Source organism: Bidens hawaiensis, unplaced genomic scaffold (assembly GCF_021521415.1).
Source record: "Bidens hawaiensis isolate Kalapana, Puna unplaced genomic scaffold, B.hawaiensis_p1.1 tig00041958_1, whole genome shotgun sequence".
In the NCBI taxonomy this organism is placed as follows: domain Eukaryota; kingdom Viridiplantae; phylum Streptophyta; class Magnoliopsida; order Asterales; family Asteraceae; genus Bidens; species Bidens hawaiensis.
The window spans coordinates 87,994-109,664 of record NW_027497446.1 but is presented as its reverse complement, the minus strand read 5'-3'; the positions used below and the strand labels follow the sequence as shown (position 1 = coordinate 109,664).

At 38.3% G+C, this 21,671-nt stretch overlaps 3 protein-coding genes across 3 annotated transcripts; 1 reads left to right on the top strand and 2 right to left on the bottom strand.

The window, feature by feature from the left end:
• Positions 1–143: 143 nt before the first annotated feature.
• On the bottom strand, positions 144–848 carry LOC143593355 (uncharacterized). Its single transcript, XM_077073011.1, has one exon. It carries the CDS (start codon positions 846–848, stop codon positions 144–146), a length of 705 nt encoding a protein of 234 aa, XP_076929126.1.
• A 9,531-nt stretch (positions 849–10,379) lies between these two features.
• Positions 10,380–15,734, top strand: LOC143593353 (uncharacterized). Its single transcript, XM_077073010.1, has 16 exons — positions 10,380–10,460; positions 11,986–12,312; positions 12,425–12,565; positions 12,633–12,765; positions 12,837–12,950; positions 13,037–13,110; positions 13,186–13,260; positions 13,365–13,457; positions 13,553–13,613; positions 13,708–14,040; positions 14,119–14,245; positions 14,351–14,520; positions 14,611–14,763; positions 14,844–14,939; positions 15,026–15,345; positions 15,438–15,734. Exons 1-16 carry the CDS (start codon positions 10,380–10,382, stop codon positions 15,606–15,608), a joined length of 2,469 nt encoding a protein of 822 aa, XP_076929125.1. The 3' UTR covers positions 15,609–15,734.
• A 3-nt stretch (positions 15,735–15,737) lies between these two features.
• Positions 15,738–16,575, bottom strand: LOC143593360 (pathogenesis-related protein 5-like). The gene has a single exon (XM_077073018.1). It carries the CDS (start codon positions 16,397–16,399, stop codon positions 15,845–15,847), a length of 555 nt encoding a protein of 184 aa, XP_076929133.1. The 5' UTR covers positions 16,400–16,575; the 3' UTR covers positions 15,738–15,844.
• Between the last annotated feature and the right edge of the window lie 5,096 nt (positions 16,576–21,671).

Sequence of the window (21,671 nt, the reverse complement as noted above, 5' to 3'; positions counted from 1 at the left end):
TACTTAATATTTTTTTTTTGAAAAATAAACTTCATTAAAACACCGAGCAAGACCTCAAATCAAGGACTGCTCCGAAAACAGATTACAATATATACAACGGGTATTTAACCCAATCATTCCACTCTATCCTTTTACAATTCGATCTATACTTCAGCCACAAAAAACGCCATAGACTTAACTGAAGCCACCACCTCAACAACCTTAGGATCAGACTTTTGAAAAATCGACTTATTTCTTTCCAACCAAATGGCCCAGCAAGCGACCATAATAATTCCTCTAAGAATCTTCTTACCCTTAGCTGAAACACTTGCCGAATCTTGCCAAGACAGAAGATCCTCAATCAAATTAAAGCGAGCAGGGACCAAGTTACACCACCTCCAAATATTGCTCCAAACACCATATACAAAACCACAAGAAACGAAAGTGTGGGTAACAGTCTCCTCATCAACACCACATAGAGCACATCTAGTATTAGGCAGATTAACCCTCCTTTTCACCAGTTCAATACAGGTAGGAATCCTTTCTTTTTCAATTCGCCAAACAAGAATGTTAACCTTTATCGGAATCCAATTCACCCACCTCATTCGCTGACCTAGCTGCCCATATGCGTTTTTTCTCAGCGCTTCTTTCACAATGGCAACTGAGAAACCATTGCCCGAGTTATTATCCCAATACCATCGATCCTGGCTACCATTTATCCGGACATTAGACAACATATAAAACAAATCTTGAACCTCCGAAATCCCCTCAACAGTCGATGCTCCCAGGTACCAATTATCGGTAATCAAAGTCTGCCCTCCTACTTGTTTTATACGATCACTAACTGTGCAGTTCTTGTCCCTATCCATAGAAAAAAGCACCGGCCATCTGACACTTAACGGCGTCGATCCAAACCACGTATCTTTCCAGAAGCTTATACATTTACCGTCCCCAAGCTGACAAGAAATCATCTTATCAATGCTCTTCCCATCAAACCGAATAGAACCTATCCCAGAAACTATAGCCTTCCATACACATGGGATCGCTTTTTTAACTGGAAGAAAATCCCATTTATTTCTTCCCCCATGAATACTAAGAATTGTCCTCCTCCACAGTCCGTCAAAATCGGTTTTAAATCTCCATACCCATTTCACAAGTAAGGCCGAGTTGACTTCCGAAAGCTTAGAAATACCCAATCCCCATACCATTTAGGTCTCGTAACGATCTCCCAAGAAACCCAATGGATCCCTTTACCTTCTTTACAACCCATCCAAAGGAATTTTCTCATAATCTCATCAAGATTTTCGATCACCTGACATGGCGCTTTGAACATAGAAAGATAATAAACTGGTAGGCTTGAAAGAACCGATTTGATCAAAGTAAGCCGAACCCCAATGGATAACATCTTGGCTTTCCAAGATTGTAACCTACTCCGGATAGTATCCACAACTGGTTCCAAATGGCTAACCCGGTTCATATTCGCTCCGACTTTGATACCAAGGTATTTAAATGGAAGCTCACCCTTGTTACATCCCAAAACCTCAGCCATAGTGCATACTTCCGAATCATCAATTCCCAAACCAAACAAATGAGACTTGTGGACATTAATCTTCATACCAGAGCATATGTGAAAAATACGAAGCAGCCTCATTAACTTCACAATATTGCTTCTATCCCATTTCCCCATAATTAACACGTCATCTGCGTATAACATATGAGAGATGGTTGGCCCAGCGTTCGGCAATTTAATACCCTCTATATCCCCCAATCGACCGGCTCTAGTAATCATGCAAGCCAAAGCTTCCATAACAATCAGAAACAAAAAAGGCGATAACAGATCTCCTTGCCTGAGCCCTTTCTGACACTCGAACTCATACGTAGGGGAGCCATTAACTAACACCGCGGACCGAGCAGACTGAATAATACCTCTACTCCATAAACACCATCTCAAAGGGAACCCCATCTGTTCCATAATTGAAATTAGGAAATCCCAGTTCACGTTGTCGTATGCCTTCTCGAAATCGATTTTAAACATAAACGCCTTCTCGCCACTCCTCTTAGCCCAACTAATAATCTCATTAAGCACAAGCGGGCCATCCAAAATATACCTGTCTTTAAGAAAAGCCGACTGAGAATTAGAGATCACATCACCCATGACTTCCTTGATTCTAGAAGCAATCTCTTTATTTATGACACCCACTAGATTTATAGGACGAAAGTCCTTTAAACCCATAGGCGTTTTGGTTTTAGCGATAAGGGTGATAAACGACAAGCTGCACTCCTTGCGAATATAACCCGAGCCATGGACTTCTTCAAATAATCTAACAAAACCGTCCTCCAAACAATCCCAAAAGTGCTTGATGAATCGGAAATCAAATCCGTCAGGCCCAGGCGCCTTATCAGAACCACACTCGACCACCGCTTCCTTTATTTCCTCCTTGGTGAAAGGAGCAATCAGGTCTTCCTTTTTATCCAAGGGCACTTGCTTCAAATCGTTACTAATAAAACCCAGTCTTCTGCCATTTTTCTCCTTAAACAAATCTCTGTAAAAACGAAGAATTTCTCTTTTGACTAAAGACGGTTGAGAAACCCACTCCCCATCTATCAAAACCCCCGGAATAAGATTCGCCGCTTTCCTCCCATTGATACACCGATGGAAAAACGCGGAATTCTCATCCCCCATAGTAGCCCAATTCACATGAGACTTTTGTTTCAGATCTTTATTTTTTAGGAGATTCAATCTATCCACTTCCTTTTTTCTTTCCTCCCAAACCCACTCCTCCTCTTCCTCTAAATCCCCTTCCTCGAGTTTTTTCTCAAGCCGCATAATATTATTTTTTAATGAAGCCAATTCCTCCCCTTCTTTCATCGATGTCTGCTTCCACCATTCTTTTAGAGCTGTCTTAGCAGCTCCCAACTTTTTATGCAAGGAAATATCCGGAGGACCATCACACGAAACATTTTCAAACGCTTTCTTAACCACTTCTTCACAACCTTCCTTATGTAACCAAGAATCAAACCATTTAAATGGTTTGGCACCATAATTCAGCTCATGAATAGACAATAAAAGTGGGCAATGATCGAAAAGTTCCCTTGGTAAAGCCCGTAAACAAGCCCCATGCCACCTGGTAAAAAACTCCTGACACACCAACAATCGATCTATCTTGCTCATCTTTGCCGAATTACCTATACCCGTCAGATATCTATACTTATTTCCCTGCATATAAAACTCTTGTAAATTGGCTTCATCTATAAGATTGTTAAAATCCGAGGCTGCCCTATTATTGAACTTCGAGTTTTTTCTCTCTTCAAACCACCTGACCGAATTAAAATCGCCTACAAAGACCCACATCCCCATTTTCCCCTGCATCAAATTCAGTAAACGATTCCAAAGAACTCTTTTTCCCCAACCTTTTGCGGCGCATAAACGTTAACCATGTTCACAACAGACCCATCTTCAACCAAACACCCCGAAATTAACAAAAAATTATTGTCCCTCTCTGAGCTAATCTTTTTGAATTTCCTCGGGTTCCACAAACTAATAAGCCCACCCGATTTTCCCCTAGCCTCAATCGCATCAAACTCATAACCACCGTTACCCCACAACAGCGCAAAATCAAAATTCTCATAATCCACCATCATCGACTTTTTATCTTTTTTGCGCTTATTAGTTTTCACAGGAAGAGATTGTGTCAAGGGATCTTCAGCATTAACTCCTCCTATCCCACCTTCCTTATTTCCAACCGAAAAATCCTCCTCCGTTATACCCCCATTCTTTCTCTTCCTCCTCCACCCATATCTTGAAAGTTTTCCCTCGCCATTTTAGGAACAGAACTTCTCGAATTCTAGCGCCTTGTCCGACAACCACCCCTATGTATTGGAAAGAAGCATCCAACTACAAACTATCCACCGCCGACTTCCGTACCACCATACCAAAAAAGCTGCCAATATTTTCAATCACCTGGTCGTCTAGAATACAAAGAGGGATACCAAGGACTTTTAACCATGCAACACGTTCAAAGTTAATGTCCTGTCCTTCCCAAATAACAGCCGAACTAAACACTTCCAGTCTTCCCAATATTTCGTCTTTAGCCATCAACGCATGTTCCTTAGTATTAAACGTGATCAGAACCGTTAAACCTCCCATACAGTTAATGACTCCCTCCCCAAGACCCATCTCCTTCAATATACCCTTAATCATCCTCAGCACATCCAAGGAGGTCACCCTTACTACAATCGACCTCCCATGCAAGTCTTCAAAAGCGCATACATTGTCATCCATTGTTAGAGTTTTACCTTTTGCAACCCCAGACCGTTGTTTGGATTGCCATTCTCAGTTCCACCCTGTGAGGTCTGAGCCTGCTGATTATTCGGAACATACGTCTTTCGAGCATCAACCTCACCTTCCTCCAAAACAAATCTAGCAACATTGACCTTAAGCTTGTACTCTCCCAATCGAATAGAGGATAGTACTCTCTCCATCTCTCTCCGATCTTTAACGTCAAACAATGAAATAAACCCGAATCGTCCTCCGTCCTTGTCTCTTTTTCTTGCGATATAGATATCAAAAATGGTTCCAAAATTCCTCACTTCCTTCGCTAAATCAGCGTCGCTGCTTCTTTCCGGTAGATTTGCTACGTAAAACTTGGTGATTCTTGACAAAACTCCACCGGAATAGGTTTCCGGTGGGTTCCCATGTTTCAAGAAGATTTTTTTACAAATACTTAATATTAAATTGTTAAAAAAATAATAGTAAAATATATTAAAAAGAAAGAAAGAAAGAAATACCACTAATCTTTCACCTTAAATCACTTGCCGTTATATGACGAGTGTAAAAGGAGACATGCTGTTATATGACGAGTGTTAGAGAGGGCACCCTTGCAGCTTAAGTGACACCTAAATAAAATATTTTCGTTGTCATTATCATAACAACGATTTGGAGGTTATGAAAAGGTAGGAATGATGAAGATTTAAACAAGAAGGTGCCTTCAAGTTACAAGATTATCATGACATCAAAGAGTTATATTTTGATTTAAAAAAATAGATCAAAATCACTTGTTTAGATTCATATAGGTGTAGAAATTTTAATATGTAGCTTTGTTGTTTTGTTTTTTTTTCTGGTTTTCCTAGCACCTTGCTAGGTAATTTCCGTGTCTTTAATAAATCGTTGCGGCAGGAAAAAATATGCCTGTATTACTTTGAACAACGTTTGAAACTACCTCAATGCCCGAGTAAACCTTTCTGAGATGGGATGTCACCTGTCCATATTGATTTTGACGCTCCAGGTCTGACCCCTTTTAGAATCACCATTAACGGTCATCAAGAGAGTAACTAATCGCTATGAGAAAACTATATTGAGTCAGATATCAAACATTAAATTATAAATTTCCTAAACTTTAACAATCACTCTTATACCATTAACTATTGAATTTGAAGACTATTTACACTAAATATTCTAATAAAAACTTTTGATTTTTAGAAACAATAATTTACAACAAAACTAGTTGAAATAAATTAGTAATCACCAATTAATATGCCTTCCATGAACATGGTAGACCTTGAACAGACTGCACAATAATTGTGGTAGATATGTGTGGGGTAGATTTGTTTTTCTAAGATTCATATCACAATTTAGTTTCATTTTAATATTAAAAATCTTATATCATTTATAATACAAATTAGTTGTTCAAAACAAAATTTATTATAACTGACATTGCTTATAATAGAGTTTATGAATAATAATAATAATAATAATAATAATAATAACTATCAATCTCAATTGTTTTTAATAACTTACCAGCACCCATAAACTTTAATATAATCTGTAATGATTTGATAGAAGTTTTTGAAAAATGCATATTTCTATAATAGTTACGAGACTGTAAACTCTGCTTAACACTTAGGTTGTGCCTTGTAGTTTAAATAGAAAAGGGTGAACGTTTTCAGTACTGGTATCGATTTTGTATCGAGTCGGTACCATGTTTTGAGTTTTAGTATCCGTACAGTAATGATGTTTCCCGAATTTTGCACAAATTACCAGTAAGGGTACCAATACCAAATATTTCCGATTTTTGGGATATTCGATACTGATACCATCCCGAGGACATTCTTATGTTAACTTGATCATCCTTAAATAGTGCGTGGTTTAACTTTGTTTAACTAACATTTATATAAAAAGAAAAAAATGTAAATAAATATGTGTTTGTGCGCGCACATTTGTATATAAAAATATTAATAGAGTAATAGTAATGTCACAACAAAATTTTATAACAGAAAGAAAAAGTCGGTACTGGTTGCAACAGTGGTACCATATTTTGGATATATTTCTTGGTGGATTTTGAAAGGCCACCTAAATGTCTTGATTATTTTTCTTTTTCTAATATTAAAGAAAACAAACAAAAAGATTTAATGAAAACTACCACAATGACTTTGTTCGATCAATGAAGACATTTGTACACATCCTCTCACAAACACATTGACACATGTCATATAAATCTTCCCAAGTGTCTTAGTCTTGTAGATCTACCATCCGCTGTTTAATGATATCCACCCAACAAAGAAAAGTGGTGTCTTTATAGTATCCGTTAATAATTTATAAATTTAAAAAACAAACACCGATTTATTAATTTATACATACAATCTTACAGATAATATCCTGTGGAAAGTAATACTATTAGAGTATTAGTACAGTTTGAGTTTGTAGAGGTAGGATGTGAGCAAATTTTAAATATATAGTTAGGGGTGTTTGGGATCCCTTATTTTATCTTCTTATCCTTTATTTAAAGCATAAGGTATAAGTTATAATGTTGTAACTTATGCCTTATACACTCACAAAATCCAACTTTCCCAAACAACTTATAACTCATAACCCATAAGTTATAAACTATAAGGAGCAAAACTAAGGAACGACCCCTTAGACTATACGCTATGGGGCGCCCATGGCTGAGGTGTCGGGCGCCGATGGGCGCCGAACACCGCCGTGGGGCGTGGACGGGGAGGGGCGACGAAGATCCGGTCGTTGCAATGGCCGGCGCGGTTGATTGAGTTTTGATGGGGCCCCTTTCTGCAGCTTTCTCCATCTCTCTCACACACATACATACATATGCATATATATATATATAATAGGGGCGCCAACCATAGCGGAGCATCTTTGGGGTGGGCTTCGAAGCCCTCTGTGCTTACGTGGCGCTGACGTGGCACGGTGGAGGGGCTTCGAAGCCCCCCACCATAGCGACCAGTCTTAGTGGATAGAAATGTCAAATGTTGTTTCTAACAAGACACTTGTCTTGAAAAATCATATAAAAATATATGCATGTATATGTGTGTGGTATAATATAAGAAAAATATAGAGTTCTACACTAGCAAATGGCGAATAAATAGAAAATAAATTATTGTTATTGATGACCAACTAATTTTTTTATAAAAACTTCATTTGTGGCCTAACGGTACGAGGCTTGGATTATTTAGTGAAAACCAAGTTCGATAATCATTTATATCACTTTTGGTGGGTTATGACAATGAAAGATTTGAGCGAGGTCTTGCGAGGTTGCCACTTCGAATCCCGAGCTCACCTGGATTTTCGTCACACCGTGTGTTACGCGAGAGAGTTCTGCTTCTGTGATGACACAATGACTGTCAAGTGGCAACCGGCGTTATCGTTTCTCGGGGAATGCCCAAGCCAAACTCTGAAAGTCAGTGTGAGTCCGTTTAAGACAACATAATCTGATTGAAGTAAGAAGTCGTTGTTTAGAAAAAAAAACTTATTTTTTTTGTTTAAGATTTCTTGGTATAATATATGTCATAAATAAACTTGTGTATGGTCTTCTTCGTTTATACCGTGCTCCATTTCTTTTAGTTATTTTAGTTATCATCACTCTTACCAATATCAAGTTAAAAAGATATGTGCAAAACCATTTTTAGGCTGCATGTTTACTTGTAAACTTTAGGTTGTACTTAACAAAATTCAATTATATATAATATTAATATTAATAAAAATATCTAATTGTAATAATTTGGAACAAAACCTCATCTGGCTTTGAAGATCTAATTAATTGGCGTTATTAGATAATTTGGATAGACGAATAAAAAAATCAAAGGAATTATATAAATATGCAAGTGGAGTTTGTGAATGATTTGCCACCCTTGCATTATCCCCAAAGATTTAAAAATATTCATAAACTTACGGCGTGCATAAAAAAATATGTGTTATGACATTATTTAAACTTTAATAGATATAATAATAAAATATTATTATTAAATAAGTCATAGATTTATTTGTCCTTCATAATATGTATATGCAGATTTAACTCATGTACTTAATAATAATTATCTTACACTTAAAGAAACAAATGTAGATCTTTTATCATTCATTATCTGTATTTCATGTTACAGGACAAATTAAACTTCAATTACAACTAAAGTTTTGAAGTATTAAGTATAATATGAATATCCTAAAAGGCTAAAATCAAGCATGTAATCAAACAAATTAATGAATCAAGTAAATAATTTAATGATTGTATTATTCAACACAATTAATACTTTAACAAATTAATAATCTATTCAATGTTTCATTATTTTTTAAGGAATAAATTTTATTAATGAAATATCTCTTCATACAATAAGGCCAATAAAGTTAATAAATCACTTTAATATCCCTCATGTCTCTGACCATAACTTTACGCTTGCCACCAACAATCTTCCCCGTTTTTTCCCTTTGTGACATTTTTTTCATACGCTATCTCGTCCTGCCGTATATGTGAAGGAAATGAAGAGAGAATGGCACGAACACGCCATATATTAGTTTTGGTTCATATACACACTCGTCCTTCTCTATTATTAAGATTATCCGCTTTTAAGTTCACAACTCACTATTACCATGGCCTCCGATCAACTTAGATATATATCAAATATACAAGATAACTCAGAGCTTATTATACGTAAATAAGAATTAATCTTTTATTATAATTAAACAAAGTGATACTAAATTACTTAAATCCTACACCAATGTCAATGAATCGATCTATAACTACTTTAGATGTGTTGATATTGCTAGACGAGAGACCGTTTCATTTGGTCTAAAATAGTATTATGATTGATGTTAAACATAGAGATATAGATGTAGTTATAAGGTTTTACCATAATTCAAAGATGTTTTATTTTACTGGACATTTGCTTAATCTGACCTCTTCTCAATTATTTTATTATATTGACCATTAAAGATGCAAATTCAATATATTTTATTTCTTCAAAAAGTAAAATTTGTTGAACTAAAAGAACATTGTTGAACTAAAAGAACACCCTATTTTCTTTTGAATTTTGGGAAAAAAAATATTCAAAAGAAAACCTGTTTTTACGACTTTCGTCTTAACTTTTAAACAAAACTTCTTAACATTTTTTTTTCAGACTGTGTTTGTATTAAAATTTAAGATTTCAGTTTGGAGTGTTAAAGTAAAAGAAGTGTATTTAAGGATTTTAGTTTAGAATTTGGATGCTAAACCCAAAGACATGAATTTCATGAAACCTGTAATTTGTAATCGTTTTATTTATTTTAAAATATAGTTAATAACAATTAATAGTTTAATCACAACTTAACAATCACGATTCTTACCTTTCATTTCTTCAAATATATGCACGGATATAGATACTCGTTCATGTAGGAAATTGATTTATTACGCGAATGTATATAACTAGGCGATGGGTATATGCATTCGTTTATTACACACCATGGTAACACAAGATATGTATATATTTATGTAACGTTATAGTCAACAACTCAACAAGTGAATAAATGTGTGACATGTGTATATAATTACGCAAACTTTATATACATACATGCTACACACCTATGCATATACAATTACATGACATTTATGTATAACAAAACAATGTTTTTGAAAGTTATTTTAAGAGAAAAATCTTAATACTATACCCAAATTAAAAGTAATAAATTGATCGATTTTTATAACTTAAAAAAAAGTATGGATATTAGTTTATTTAAAAAAAAAGGTAACGCAACAATATCTTTTGTTTAAAGAGTCTATTTATGGTTCTATCACATAGTCGCTTTAAACATTGAAGAATCTTGATAAAAAAGGAAGGGTTGTGGAAGAAGGTTATATTTGGTTATTCATCATTTGTCATGCTTATGAGTTATGATAGGTTATTCTAGCAAAGATTTATGTCCTGCGCCATTGAAAGCAGAGCATTAATATTTCAGGTGCTCTTGATAAGAAGATGAGTGTTAATTTAAATAACAATTAACTCTATATTTTGGTTAGATTAATGGATTGGAGAAAAGTCCCTAAACACAAGGTTTCCAATTTTGCACAATGACGGAGCGATTGGCAATAGTATCATGAGATATTTGCGGTAAGTAGGGATGGTCTGGATTCTGACAATTGATGTTGAAATATGTTGAGAAGCCTGCTAACTTTGTGCCAATAGGTAAATATGAAATTGGGTGTGGTTTGGAGCGTGTGAAGGTTAGATGTGGTTGGGCGTTCTTGGTTAAGAGTGTCTGATGAGCTGATCAAGATCAAGGTAAATGACGTTAGTCATGATTACATCTTCGCACAGCTGGACATGTTACCAACCTTGGTTTCTTTGCTAAGGAGCAATATCGTTGTGTAATCGGTATCATTTCTCTAGTGATATTGATAAAACTACCGAGCACATGTTTATTGCATGCAGTCTTTCTCAAGCAACTTGCCAGGTAACCTTCTAGGCTCCTAATGGTGTAAGACACCTAAATTCTCTTAAAAGAAGGCAAAGGTATTTCAAACGCTTTGTCATACTACATTTTGATATTTGTGAAAGGCAAGAAATGAAATTGTGTTCATAGACAAACCGACTCCGTTAGCCAACTTGATTAATAACATTAAAGTCCTTGGATTTCTTTGAATAAAACACAAGTAAAAAAATATAAACTTGTCTTGGAAACATTAAAGTTGCTTTAGTGGTGGTGTTTTTATTTTGGTGGATTTAATATTTGGCTTGATGAAGGACAACATCAATACACTTTTATACCAAAAGAAACCATTTCTATATTTTAATTTTACCCAAGTTGAATACATATATCCATCAAAAAAATAAAGTTGTATTTAATACACCCAATAATAAATATAACACATTGAAAAAGAAAACATATACATTAATATTCTTATTATTCTTGTTCATGTTTAGGCTTCTCTTCCCCAATTCACCATTCACCCAGTCTACGAATCACACTCAAAAACAAACATTAATTCTCTGAAAAAACAAAAACACCACCCAATTATTCAATTAATTCTGTATTTATTCTGTCTTTCAAGACGAAGAACAAGTCCACTCTCTACAACAACGGCATTCACCCTTTATTTTGTATTATTATTATTATTATTATTATTATTATCTGATTTCAATTCAATTCAATTACAACTGATTAATATTATTAATAATAACAGCTCACACCCACAAACCCAGTTCTTCAATTTCCTAATTAATGCCCACTAATTTTAATGGCGGTTTCTCCGATCTGGTCGCCGGAGATTTGATTATCCGATGAGTTTTCCGGCGTTTGTTCATGGAGTTCAAGATTTGTTCTTTTTGTTTTGTTATTATTAATTCCAGATGCATTGGTTTCTTTAGAAGGAAACTGTGACTGAGCTACTGATTATTCAGGTCAATTTATATCTTTTTATTTAGTTAATAATTTCATATTATTGGTAAAAATTGAATCTTTTTTGCATAGTCTTGAATTCAATTATTAAATAAGTGTTTGTGGGTTAATTTGGGTTTCTGGGGTTCTGATGTTTCACTTAATTTGACATAATATCAACATCAAACAATAGTAATATGTGTAGAACAAGATTAGGGTTAAAAAAACTTAATTTTGTAAAGTTTTATAAATATTTTAACTAAATGTCACATCATGAATTATAGGTGTCAATTTCACATCTTGATCCAAACATGACTTGTTTTCAGTAATTAGTAGTAATTATGATAATCTTGCTTTACAGGTGCTTTTAGTTAGTGTTGTTCGATACCAGTCACGCGAAATTTGGAGACAGGCCACGAAGAGCGGAAAACGGTGGTGAAGTTATTCAGTCGCATTCGTGCATTCATGATCAAATTATTGAACAAAGACGGAAAAGACCGGGAAACAAAGTGTTTTCGGTTACGCCACAGGTTTATCATAGCTCGGGTGGTCTTCACCGTAGGGGAAGAGAGTTATTACAAACTTCAAAATCAAGTTTTTTGAAGAATGCGAAGTTGCCCATAAGAATTTATTTGAATTATGATGCTGTCGGTCATTCGCCCGATAGAGATTGTAGGAATGTTGGAGATATAGTTAAGGTGAGTTTATAATAATAATAATAATAATAATAATAATAATGATAATAACAGTCTGATTCTTTTTTACTTGAATTGTATTATTGAATATGATTATTATTATTTTTTTTTGCAGCTAGGTGAACCTCTGGGAGGTTATGATTCAGGTGGTCCCACGTGTAACCCGCATAATGATCCTCCGGTATTTGGTGACTGCTGGTATAACTGCACGTTGGATGATATAACCGGTGATGACAAAAGGCATCGGCTTCACAAGGTTTTTATTAAACTTTTGATGATAAATTTTGTATTTTTGATATTTTTTAATATATTGTGGTGAACAGGCTTTAGGACAGACGGCTGAATGGTTTAAACGAGCTCTGGCAGTTGAACGTGTGAGAGGAAACCTAAGGTTAAGTGGTTACTCTGCTTGTGGACAAGATGGCGGTGTTCAGCTTCCACGTGAATACGTTGAAGGTAACTTGTTACTCTATGTATTGACTTTTTTCAGTCGGATCACTGTCTTTTGTTTCTTTGTGTTTCTCTAGAGGGCGTTGCGGATGCGGATTTGGTTCTGTTGGTGACTACGAGGCCCACAACAGGTAATACGTTGGCGTGGGCCGTAGCATGTGAACGTGATCAATGGGGTCGTGCGATTGCTGGTATTTAATTATTTTATTTCTTTTAAGTGTCTCAAAGATGGATGAAAGTATTGGTAAATGGTAATCTGTTACTTCTTTGTTTAAAGGACATGTGAATGTTGCGCCACGTCACTTGACAGCAGAAGCGGAAACATTACTTTCAGCTACCCTTATACATGAAGTGAGCATCTTTGCTATTTATTTAATAATTGACACAAATGTTGAAAGTATTTGAGCATTTTAAAATGTTTTATAGGTTATTCATGTTCTTGGATTTGACCCTCACGCCTTCACACATTTTAGAGATGAGAGAAAACGACGACGTAGTCAGGTTGGTCATCATGTTATTGATGCAACAATGTAAAAAATTAAGAAACTTTATCGCACTATGATGCGTTAAGTTTTAACCATTATTATTATTTTTTGTTTATATAGGTCACTAAAGAAGCCATGGATGAAAAACTTGGGAGGGTGGTGACTCGTGTAGTTCTTCCACGCGTTATCATGCATTCACGCCATCATTACGGGGTACGTATTACATTATTTTATTTAAACAACATTCTTTAAATACGAGTATTTTAAACATACATAAAAATACATAATATTTGAAAACTTCATGTTAGGCATTTTCTGAGAATTTCACGGGTCTAGAATTAGAAGACGGTGGAGGGCGTGGGACATCAGGTTCATTAAACTATCCGTTTCATTAAAAGGAAAATTTTAACAAAAAGAAATTTAGGTTCATTAGATTATTCCATAATTGAATAATATGCATCAGGATCTCACTGGGAGAAGAGACTGTTGATGAATGAAATAATGACGGGTTCGGTTGATACACGATCTGTAATTTCAAAAATGACATTAGCTTTATTAGAAGATAGTGGTTGGTATGAAGCTAATTACAGCATGGCAGACCGTCTTGATTGGGGTCTAAATCAAGGGACCGAATTTGTGACCAACCGTTGCAATTTATGGAAAGGTGCATATCATTGCAATACCACACAGTTTTCAGGGTGTACATATAATCGGGAGGCCGAGGGTTATTGTCCAATTGTAAATTATAGTGGAGACCTTCCTCAGTGGGCCCGTTATTTCCCTCAAGCTAACAAAGGTATAATCGTGTCATGTTATTAAATGACTGATATGGTCTAATCCTAAAAGTTGACTTTCTGATTCTTGGTCAATGCAGGCGGACAGTCGACATTGGCTGATTATTGCACCTATTTTGTAGCTTATTCTGATGGTTCATGTGTTGACACCAACAGTGCACGGATGCCCGATAGAATGTTAGGTGAAGTGCGTGGGAGTAACTCGAGGTAAAAACTGAAATTTAGTTTTCTTAGCAGGTATTATACAAATATACAATGAAGGTTGATATATTCAAACTTAATGGTGGTAACTTTGAATGATAATTATTTCAGGTGTATGGCCTCTTCATTAGTACGTAACGGGTTCGTTAGAGGTTCTATGGCCCAAGGAAACGGTTGTTACCAACATAGGTGCATCAACATGACTCCGCAGGTTGCTGTTGATGGCATTTGGAAAGCTTGCCCGGAAGCTGGTGGGCCTGTTCAATTTCCCGGGTTTAACGGTAATTTGTTGGAAAACGGTATTAAAGTTTTGCAGTTTTCCTTCTTCTGTTCTCAAGCTTTTGCGTTTGTGTAAAGGGTTTGCAACACAGGCGAGCTGATTTGCCCACCGTATCATGAACTTTGTGGTGTGAACCCGGTTCTCATATCCAATCAGTGCGCCAACTCATGCAATTTGAACGGGGCTTGTATTGATGGAAAGTGTGTTTGCTTTCTTGGGTTTGATGGCCATGATTGTAGCAAACGTAAGATCTTTTTGCGGTTTTGTATGCTATATATTCAGTATAATATCATTAAAGTTTCTTGACGGGTTTAATATTTTCAGGGTCATGCCCTAGCAACTGTAATGGACATGGAAAGTGCCTAAGGAACGGTGTTTGTGAATGTAAAAACGGGTTCACTGGGATTGACTGCTCAACTGGTGAGTTAGTGTTTAGACTTTAGCCTTGCAATCTCTTTATTTTCAAAATACCTAATTTAGCAACCACTTTTGGACGGTTTTTGCAGCGGTTTGTGATGAACAATGCAGCCTTCACGGTGGAGTGTGTGATAACGGGGCGTGTGAATTTAGGTGCTCTGACTACGCGTGGTATACTTGTCGAAACAGTTCATTGGTTCTTAATAACCTTTCAATTTGCAAAGATGTGTTAATTAATGACGGTAACGGGCAACATTGTGCACCGAGTGAATCAAGCATCTTGAGGCAGGTGGAGGATGTTGTGGTGATGCCTAATTATCACCGGTTGTATCCAAACGGTGCTAGAAAGATTCTTAATATGTTTATAGGTCGAAACTGTGATAAAGCAGCCAGACGACTAGCATGTTGGGTAAGATTCTATTCTATATTTCCATACCGGTTTCATTATTTTTATGCTTGTAAATCTGCATTTAATTATATAGCCCGTGTGCAATGAAACAGATATCGATACAAAAGTGTGAGAAAGATGGTAATAACAGATTAAGAGTATGTCATTCAGCATGCCAAGCGTATAATATTGCCTGCGGTGCATCACTAGATTGCTCGGATCAAACACTTTTTAGCGACACCGGTCTATGCACAGGTTCAGGTGACATGGAGTCATGGTTTTGAAGCTTCATAACTGTAAATTATAGAACAGCTTTTTGTCCTTGAGTTCAAGTTTTCATGGTGTAATCTTGTTTATTGTAAAGGATAAGCCATGCGATTTGTTGAAGAAAATTATTCAAAAAAAGAAAGAAATTTAGTGGGGTTTAATATTTTTAAACTTGCTTGTTATCTGATTTCTAACTCATCAATTCATCATCAATCTCAGTGATTTTGTAATCAAAATTTGGTAATTAAGTTTTTCAAATCCCAGTTGGACAGAATGTAATCAAGTAATCCGACCCGGAACAAGTGAACGTACTCGATGCATCATCATAAGCATAGCTGTAGGCACTCGGGCACGCTGCTTTAAACATAACCGAGAACTGAGTCGGTGCACACGTGGCTGGCATTGCATGATCCCCGGTGCAGCAGAACTCCGGTGCGTTAAACGCATCACACGCGCTTTTACAAGCCACCACCGCGCCATCGCCATCAACCACCCTCAGCTCCGGCGGACAGTTAATGTTTAGGTCTGCAATGCACCCTGCATACTGGCAGTCACCGTTCCCACCCGTCGGCTTTATGCCAATGCCGACATTGTACCCATCCACAAGGCTAACATCATAAAAGTCCTTATCGCTGTTACTGTTGCTATCGCCGCCAGCGATGGTGAACTCCGCTAGCGAAACCGGCGGGTCACCACCGCCATTGCACTTAAGAGTACTGCCACAATCGCCGGTCATGCACTTACCGTTTCCATATTCGTCAAACGTGCATCCGGTTCGAGCCCAGAACCGACCAGACCAGCCTGGCATGGCAATAAACTGAACAGAGGCACCAGGTGATAATGAGAATCCGCCCTCGCCTAATACAGGACCGGAGTTTCCACTAAGCGTTCCCGGCCAAACTGTATAGCTACAGCTATTTTGTAACGTAAACACAGTTGCTGATACTTCAACTCCTGCAGATCACGAATTATCTAGTAATTACATCACATGTCGGTGGGATTCGGTACAAATAAATTTAAACTACTAAACGTACAAATAAATAGAGTAAACACTAGAAACAAGTCAACAACTACTGCGGTTAAAACTTAAAACTGTATAATGTTAGCATAATTACTCTATTACTTGTACGCTTCTGACGTTAAAAGTTGTTCGTATTTGATCCAAACACTACATACATATCGGTTCAATTTTAAAGTAATAATAACTCTCATGGCAAAATCGATTTCGATTATAATCATAACAGGAAATACAGTAAATGACAGTAGAATCGGTAATCACACACATAATTAACGAATCTATGAATTAAATAACTGCAATGATGTTAAAAGACCTAATTACGACGACGAGAATCAGTTGAAATCATACATAAATTGAAGCGATAGCTATAATAAATATGATAAACGATCAGAATGTGCAAACTAGCAGATATAGGAAGTTGAAGCGATATGTATATAGTTATGATGCTGCAAGCAAACAGATAGACAGTTGCATTATTACATTTTAATGAGCAATAAATTGAAAGTGAGTGATTAATGTCACACCTGAAAAGAAGAAGAAGAAGAAGATAAGAGTGAAAGAGAAACAGGCACGCAGCATTATAATGTCCATCGGAGAAATGAATTCGCCGGCGATGGTGACGTCGATGATGTAGCACGCAAATGTTGTGTGAATGTGTAGACAGAGAAGAGGTTGTGGTTAGGTTCGTGAATGTGTTTTACTCTCAACTTACAAAACCCAAAACAAGTTTCCTCATTACTCATATTTATATCTTATTATTATTATTATTATTATTATTATTATTATTATTAAATAATTAATTTCTTGTTGACCTGTTTTTGTTTCAACCCAACTTTCATCAAAACATTTTTCAAGCTTTCGGGTTAAAAATTCAAAATCGGTTTGGGTTAAAACCGGTTAGGTTTAGTCAATAGAAGTCAAAACCGGTTTAAGATCGGTTTCAGTTCGGGTTAAAACTGGTTTCTGGACCATGTTACAATCACTTTCCGTTTGGGTTTTGATCGGTTTCGGTCGGTTTTGACCTGTTTTTGTCTGGTTTCAGTTCGGGTTTTGACCAATAGTATAATCTTTTAAGCAAGTCGACGCACTCGTGAACTACTCATACGTCTAGCTAGAAGCTAGAATCGAGACGTTTTAAATAAGCTTGAAGAAACACTAAGGGACCTCGATAGATTAAGGATAATCCTAGGGTTAAGTAGATGTTTCCCACGAGGGTTAGGTCTGGCAAAGATGGCTATTCTTCTCAACCTGCAAAACAGACACCGTAAGCTCGTCACTGAGAAGGGGGGGGGGGGTTCCTCCTTGTGACCACCCTCCAGCGTGAGAATCAGACTAGGTTGCTCTAAATATAGGTGTATATAGAGAGAAATAGCTAGAGAGAAGATGATAAAAATACCGTTCCAGTGTGTTGGAGTATTTATAGCCGAAGGTAGGTTTCCAAGCAGGTACGACCAGCTGTATATAATATTCCTTTTCCACCAACTATGGGCTACATTCGTGCCATGATGGGAGTTGGTGGGTAGGCAGCGGCTGATAGTGACATTTTGTACTGGAGCGTGCTCCTCCTCGTACTATTGTCAGTGAGCTGTCACCCTGTGATTGGTTCATGGGTTGCTTTTGTCAGATCTTGTCTATTTGTCCATACCTTGGTAGGTTTAGTACAAAAGATCTTTTAGAAGCGTACGGACTGGCTCTTTTGGGCGGGAATATTCCCGCCCTGCTCATTCCTTCTTCAGGTGACATTACTGAAGTATAAGAGTTAGTGCCTTATACGTGTAGCCTTACTGTTAGTGCGGGTAGCCTTCCTTCTTGGCTTGTACCCACAGCTGCGGGGACAGGCAGGGTACTGTACCAAGGGAGGCTTTCCTGCGGGGACAGCTGGCTTACTGCGTGTATGGTCTTCATCTCTCTGAGCATGGTGGGTCCTGCGGATCCAGTTGGTCTTTGCGTAGACGTACCTCTTCAAGGTGAGTCTTGTGGGTCCAACTGGGCTTTGCGGGAACCTACCTCTTCAAGTCCCCCCAGTCCATAGGTCTTCTCATGAATTGTTAATAAGTGAGGGGAACTTTTGGACTTTAAGCAAGGGGCTTCAAAAAGGAGTTTTCGTTTTTTAAGGTTCTCCGTGGGGATTCTCCCCGCAGTTTTCCTAATGTCACTTGCAGAAAATTCCCGACTTTTTCTGCCTGATCTTTGGGTATGATGCGGGTAGGTGTGTAAGCTCTTCGCAAGTCGGGAGCGTTGAGTTTCACTTGTGTAGATTCTCCACGAGGTTTTTGTAGTTTTAGACATAGTGATCAGTTATGTTAAACAACCAATTCCACCTTGAAGCTTCAAACAATCTAGTTCTCAACGTTCCCGCCATACGGGGGTGTTATTTCTCTTTCCGCAAGCATGGCCCATAAGATTGATCTTCTTGGCTTCAATTCCCTGCAAGTGCTAAGTATGTGAAGGGTTTCGCCTTGACACTGTACCCGCACTTGTCTTATGGTTTCTTTCTTTCCAAGGTAAGGGGGTATATTCCCTCTTATTTTTGAATCTTTTTGAATCTTTTTGAAATTCGGAGGGTTGGTGAAAAGATAAGGACAGTCCGAACGGTTGAAAGGACGTTGGCGTCTTCTGACGGTTTCAGGATGTGCAGGAAGTTATGACGACGTGATAACATGTGGTCAATCTCAACGCTTTTTCAGGTGCGTGGGCGCGAGTTTCATGGCACGCGCCATTCTGACATCTGTTGCCAGCTTGCTTTATCCACGTGTCGCCGTGTCATTGCTCCTACGCTTTCTCTCTCATCCGCATTAAATTCATCGCATTCATTGCGATGAGTATATAAGGTGGAGAGGGTGTATTTCGTCCATTATCTTCACTTCACTCTTCTTTTTCTTTTAAGCGATTTCCGGCGAATTCTCATCTTTTCCGGCGAGCATTCTCCTGAAACCGCTTTCTTTCATCCTTAACATTAAAAAATGTCTTCTTCTTCTCATGACCCAGAGGTTAACATCGAAGAGTCCGATAAGGACGATAAGAGTACTGATGGCGAGTGTCAGTGTGCTCTTTCTCTCGATGTATACAATTACATCGTCAAGAAATTCATGCTGGAGCCCTATGAGCCGGAGTTTCCGGAGGCCAACCAGACGGTATACGACGCCCCTAAGGGCAAGATAGGGGTTTACGCTTCGTTCTTCATATATGGGAATCTAAGATTCCCATTAACGAAGTTCGTATACCGTGTTTTGGAGAAACACGGTGTTCATTTGACAGAGGTGCACCCAATGGCAATTGCTAAAGTTTGCCATTTCGAATGGGTATGCCGTATTTTGGATATCGAGCCTCGAGTCGACCGCCTGATGACCTTCTATACTTGGAGGTGCGTCCAGGGTTGGTATACCCTTGTCACTCGGATCAAGGGTTTGAAGATCTGTACTACTGAGCGTAGTCTTCGCTCTTGGAAGCGTGAATTTTTCTATATTTCCGCTCGTGTTGTTCCCATTGCGATGACGTTCAAGAATGGGAAGGCACTTCCTAATCTTCCGGCTTCCAATTACCAGGAGACGGAGTGGTTCACCAAGATTTCCCAGATTCAGACTCCTGTTTATCGCTTCGCGGAATCTGGGATGGTCATGCTTGGGATGAGTCGCGTGTGGAAGGACGCCGGGTCTGGGACGCCGCAAATACCCATCGTTCTTGAATACGGTTTGAACTATATTCCTTATGGTATGCCCCATCTTTTGTGTTGGTTTAGGGTTGTCCTTCTAACATTGTTATCATTTTTATTTCAGAAGGGAACGACTTACAGTCGCTTTTGCACCCGCGGTAGACTGGTGGTCCGGCGCGGTTGGGTACTCGTGATCTTGATGAGAACGAGTTGCCCGTATTGGAGAAAACTGCGGATAGGTTCGTAGAGGTCTACCCGCCAGGCCATGAGATTTTAAGCGCCACTCGGCCAGGTAATAAGTTCTTTAATCCTCGTCCTCTTCATGCTCACACTTCTGCTGGAATTCCTCTGATCTTGTCATCTTCTGATGAGGGATCCGCAGATAGGCCTTTTGTTGTAAGGAAAAAGAAGGCGGCTAGCGTGAAGGGCAAAACGAAGGTTGCTACCTTCGTTAACTTGGGGGATCAGTCTGATTCCGAGACTGAGAGTGAGGAGGCGGCAAGGAACCTTGGTGGTGGTGACGAGACCATTGTCTCAGAGGTTGAGACAACGACTGTCACTTCCGAGCTGCTAAGCATTGCGAAGGTAACTGGCGTGAAAAGGCCATTTCCATCGGGTCCATCTCCACCTACCAGGACTTTCAAGATCAAGAAAACCAGTAAGTGTACTTTTTGTGTACCTTTTCCGCATCTCCTTCCGCCTTCGTTTTTGATATCTTAAGGTTTTTCTTTATGCAGAAGTAGACTTATCTGTTTTTGTGAGTGGTGCGGGAGGAGTTGGTTCAGGACCCACGACGATAGGTTTGGTCAACCTATCCGAGGCGATGACCCAGGCGGCTGCGTCTGTTTCTGGTACTGGTTCTGTTGCTTTTACTGTTGAAGCAACTGTTCCGGTTATGACGTCGTCTGTCATGGCTGCTGTGCCGAAGATGGCGTCCACTTTCGTTGCTACGTTGAGCAGTTCAACTTCGCCGCCAGCCGTCAGTGCCATATTTACCACGTCATTCACCGGACCGGCGGTGACTTTTTCCATGAGCTCATCTGCGATGAGCTCATCTGCAGCGACTGCAACGGTTATGAGTTCATCTCAAATGAGTTCATCTCCAATGGTCTCTACCTCTGTGACTTCTACGGTGTCACATTCGGCGTCAGCGACTACTTCGTCCTTGGCCCGTTCTTCAGGTATGTTTAGAGTTGGGACCTCTAGACTTACCTCTGTTGATGAGGGGGTCCGATCTTTGCCTCCTTCCCATCTCCTTGACCTCTTGGATGGATATCCTTTAGGTTCGGGTGATGGGTTTAGCGGCTATCGGCCTGTTATCGACCCTACAGGTACGTGGGGTTACTTTGGCCTGTTATCCATCCTTAGTCATTTTTTCCTAACTGTTTTCTGTTTTTACAGTTTCGGATT